We start from the raw sequence: 4,085 nt of genomic DNA, 5'->3' as shown, positions 1-4,085 counted from the left end.
TGATCTCACCTGGAGTTTGGAAAAATCCTAAAAAATCCTTGACAACTGGTCAGACTGCATCTACTCAGGAGGCTTAATCAAAAATCAAAAATTTGGATCATATAAACTGATCCAAAACTATAGAACAACTAATAAGTGGACCTGTAGTCAAATACCAATTCTCTCAGCAGGTGCTCTGATCAAAACCTTCATGTTTTCTAGTTCTGCTCAAGGGTGTTTAAATGTTTGAAGCTTTACTTGGAGAAATCACTTTGACCTAAATGTGTTAAATGACTAATTATTACAGTACACTCACTTTTTCCATTAGTAAATGTGAAGAGAGAAGCTCTGAGCAGTGAGGAGGAGCCACGCTGACGTGGAGCCCACAGCTCCAGCTGACTGACTGTGTGTGTTTGCATATGTGTCCTGTTAAGAGACCAGTGTTGATCAGTGTGTGTCCAGGTCTTTCAGCGGCAGCACCATGATGATGTCTCTGACTCTACTGCTGGCCACCCTGGGGCTCCTTGTTCAGGGTGAGACTCTCTCTTCAGGATGGAGCCAGGTTCACCACAGTGATGGACAAACACTGAACCAAGCAGCACTGAGCTTCTTCATCTGTTCTCCATCTTCAACACATGATCCTCTTCTGTTTGGATGTTCATCATCTTTCTCCAAACTGGCTTTGTGTCACTGAATCTTCTCCTCTGTTTCATCTGTTACAGGTTCATCAGGTCAAATAACTGTGACTCAGACTCCTGAAGCTTTGTCTGTTGCTGCACAACAGACTGTTACTATTAAGTGTAAAACCAGTTCCACTGTTAGTAACTACCTTAACTGGTACCTTCAGAAACCTGGAGAAGCTCCTCGACTTCTTGTTAGATACTCTACAACCCGTCAGTCTGGAGTCTCTGATCGTTTCAGTGGAAGTGGATCTGGGTCTGATTACACTCTAACCATTAACAGAGTTCAGGGTGAAGATGCAGGAGATTATTACTGTCAGCAGAGTTACAGCCTCCCGTTCACAGAGTGAAACAACGTCGTACAAAAACCTCCTCAGCTGAAGAGGAACTGATCTGAACCAACATCTGCACAGACACTTATAACACTTTAAAGTTTGACAGGTACTAAAGTTACAGTTCACTGGGTTTTCAATATTTTATCTGTTATTATATTGTTTTCTTAATAATTATAAAATAGTACAGTGTACATTTGTTGATGTAAATATAAAGTGATGAACTAGGAGAACCCTCAGATGTTGTAATGTTCATAGGATTTGTTTCATAGGACATGATGTTTTTGTTGTAGTCTTCCCAACCCTAGATTTACTTAGATCCATCAGGGCTTCACTTTTTTACCTATAGAACAGTTTCTTTAGCTATAAAAAGTTATTATAGAACATTCTTTTTTTGTTTTATTATCATGTCAGACACTAAAACTACTTTTCCTGTAATTTTATTTTTATTTTGATGAATGTGCGTTATAAAAAAAGTTAATCTTGAAAATGAAAACCTGTAATTAATTTATAATGTCAAGATGTGGTGAAGTGGACACAGAATCAGTCATCTGTCATTCGGAAACAATACATGTTTAAACCAAACTAAATAAAATGATGCACTGTGATGAATAAAAGAATAAAAGGGGCTCCTCACCATCAGGGTCGGCGCCACTCGACACACTGCATAAAGAGACGCAGGAGGTTGTAGTGAAACTGAGCATTTGAATGAGACTGATTTTAATGTTTCATTTCCTTCAGGGATGTTGGTTCCTATGGCAACAGTCAGACATCACTACTGAACCATGACAACAGACAGGTTTCAGCACTAAAGATATAAAGTGAAACACACCAGAGGAACAGTTTGTTCTTCTTTGTTAATGTTTCATATCACAACTGATGGATGATGGTGGGGATCAGGTTTGAAAACACCATATGGTGAAGAACTCATTGGTTGTGGAATCTTCCTGTTCCCATACTCCCATCACCTTCATAATGTTGTACCTGTTGGTAAATTTTAGCAACCACTGCTTCTGACTTAAATTAAAAAAATTCTTCCTGACATCAGTTCAAGTCTTGTCAAAAAGGGATATTTAGCATCAGTGTGTTTGTGTGGTTCCTTTAGGAGCAACTCAACCACTTAGTCAATTTAACAATTGTCTGAGACCAGTTTAACCAGTGAGATGTTGTCTTCATGTGGCCAAAAAGAACTAGGGCAAATATATGTAAATGTCCAGGAAAGAGACATTTAGAGAGTGGACTCTTGAAAAAAAACTTTCCGGGAGGGGGCCATATGACAGATTTTAATTTGAACGGCTTTGTTACTACGTGAGATCCAAAGCAGAGTCTTCATGAGCAGGAAAAGGTCAACTTTTTATTGTTTATTTCTGAAAACACAAAGGTTGTTGCTAAACAAAGACTGAGAGCAAAAGCAGAACCAGAGAACAAATGAAACACAGCTCAGGACTGGGAGCACTGGTCTGTGCTCAGCGTCTCTCTGACTGGAGACTGGGAGCCCTGGGAGGCCTCACAGGTCACAGAGTTCACCTTGGTCCACTGGTCTGCAGGGATCCTCATGGTGCTGCTCCAGCTGTAGAGTCCGTCCTTCTCCAGAACCCCAGGGCTCCTGCTCTGGTCAGAGCTGCTGATGCTGCCGCTGCCGTCCAGCTTCCAGGACAGAGTCCAGTCTGAGGGGAAGCCCTTGTTGGCCAGACACGTGAGCGTGACCTTCTCCTGCTGCAGCTCCTCCCTGGAGGGAGGCAGCACCGTCAGGGTGGGACGAGCATCACCTACAGTAGGAGACAGCAGTCAGCTTAGAGGACACAGAGCACTCAGCTGTCAATCAAACAGCTGGACACCTTCACTGTGAGAGTTGCTTTAGTCCTTTAAGGAGTTTCTGTCACATGTTTGTTCTGCTCCATCACTCACTGACTCACACATTGTTTCACTTCCCTTTAAGAAACGACTCATGAAAATCAGCTCAGAGACAAACATCACACAGTTTGACCTAAAATATGTCAAACTAAACAAGCAGAAAAATAAAAATCTCTAACTACAGGTTAGTTTTAAACAGTAATAATCAGGATATGCTAAAAATTCAGTTATTTATTTTCTACTGTTTTATCCTCAAAAGGATCACTGGTAAGAATTCTATTATATTCTAAAGTAATCAGATGATTTAAACTGAACTTCAGCATTACAACACAAACTCATTAACACTTGAAACGTCCACATTAATCATGTTTGCTGGTTCAAACTGAATTTGAATCCATTGTAACAACAGTTATAGTGAGAGGAAACAAAGTCAACGTGAGAAATTTCTCAGCAATCGACAATCAAAGATTTTTCTTTTCCACCAGTTGAAAAATAACATTTTCAGGGCAGTTACTGTAATGTTTAGCTCTAAATTTACTACAAGATCAAGAGAAACAAATAAAACTGAAACTCTGACCTGTGATATAAACGCAAACTTAAGGAGCTGACTACATCTTAAACAAATCCAAAATATAAATTTAAAGTTTATAGTTTAGTATTTACTCATGAACTTACTTCCAACATCCAGTCTGGTTCCTCCACCGAACGTCCACCACAGTGAAACAAACTGGTTGAGTGGTCGTACAAAAACCTCAGACTGTAGAGACACAGCTCTGACTCTGACAAACTGAACTAAACCTACAAAATCTACAAGATTTTACTTCACTTTTACATTTAAAAGTATATTTACTGTATCATAACCACTGACATGATAGTTTTAAGTTATCATTTATTTTATGGTTAAAATTTTGCTAAACCATTACTTTGCTTTCAGGTTACATAATTAAAACTTTACCTCATTCATTTTTTCTGGTTTAGTTGTTAAATTTAACAATCAAATAATTACTGAACTAAAATCTTCATATATTTAACTTACTTCCAACATCCAGTCTGGTTCCTCCACCAAACGTGTACCACAGTGAAACAAACTGGTTGAGTGGTCGTACAAAAACCTCAGACTGTAGAGACACAGCTCTGACTCTGACACAAACAAACTCTACACAGACTCAGTCAACCCAAAAAAACGTCATCTTTACTACAACAAACATAGCAAATGTATGAATATATATAATATTTTTAC

The 4,085-nt window shown here is 39.0% G+C and overlaps 2 gene segments (V, D, J or C); one reads left to right on the top strand and one right to left on the bottom strand.

The window, feature by feature from the left end:
* Positions 1 to 431: 431 nt before the first annotated feature.
* On the top strand, positions 432 to 1,815 carry LOC129603309 (immunoglobulin kappa variable 1-39-like). The segment is given in 2 exon segments: positions 432 to 512; positions 702 to 1,815. Coding segments are annotated over 2 exon segments (360 nt in total).
* A 508-nt stretch (positions 1,816 to 2,323) lies between these two features.
* Positions 2,324 to 3,662, bottom strand: LOC114844499 (Ig kappa-b4 chain C region-like; the record flags this gene model as incomplete). The annotated part of the segment is given in 2 exon segments: positions 2,324 to 2,760; positions 3,521 to 3,662. Coding segments are annotated over 2 exon segments (471 nt in total), but the record flags the coding sequence as incomplete, so codon positions are not given.
* Positions 3,663 to 4,085: the final 423 nt, after the last annotated feature.

The sequence above is a fragment of the Betta splendens genome, chromosome 17 (genome assembly GCF_900634795.4).
Source record: "Betta splendens chromosome 17, fBetSpl5.4, whole genome shotgun sequence".
NCBI lineage: Eukaryota > Metazoa > Chordata > Actinopteri > Anabantiformes > Osphronemidae > Betta > Betta splendens.
Note: the sequence above shows the minus strand (reverse complement) of the source record. Positions and strands in the feature narration are given on the sequence as shown.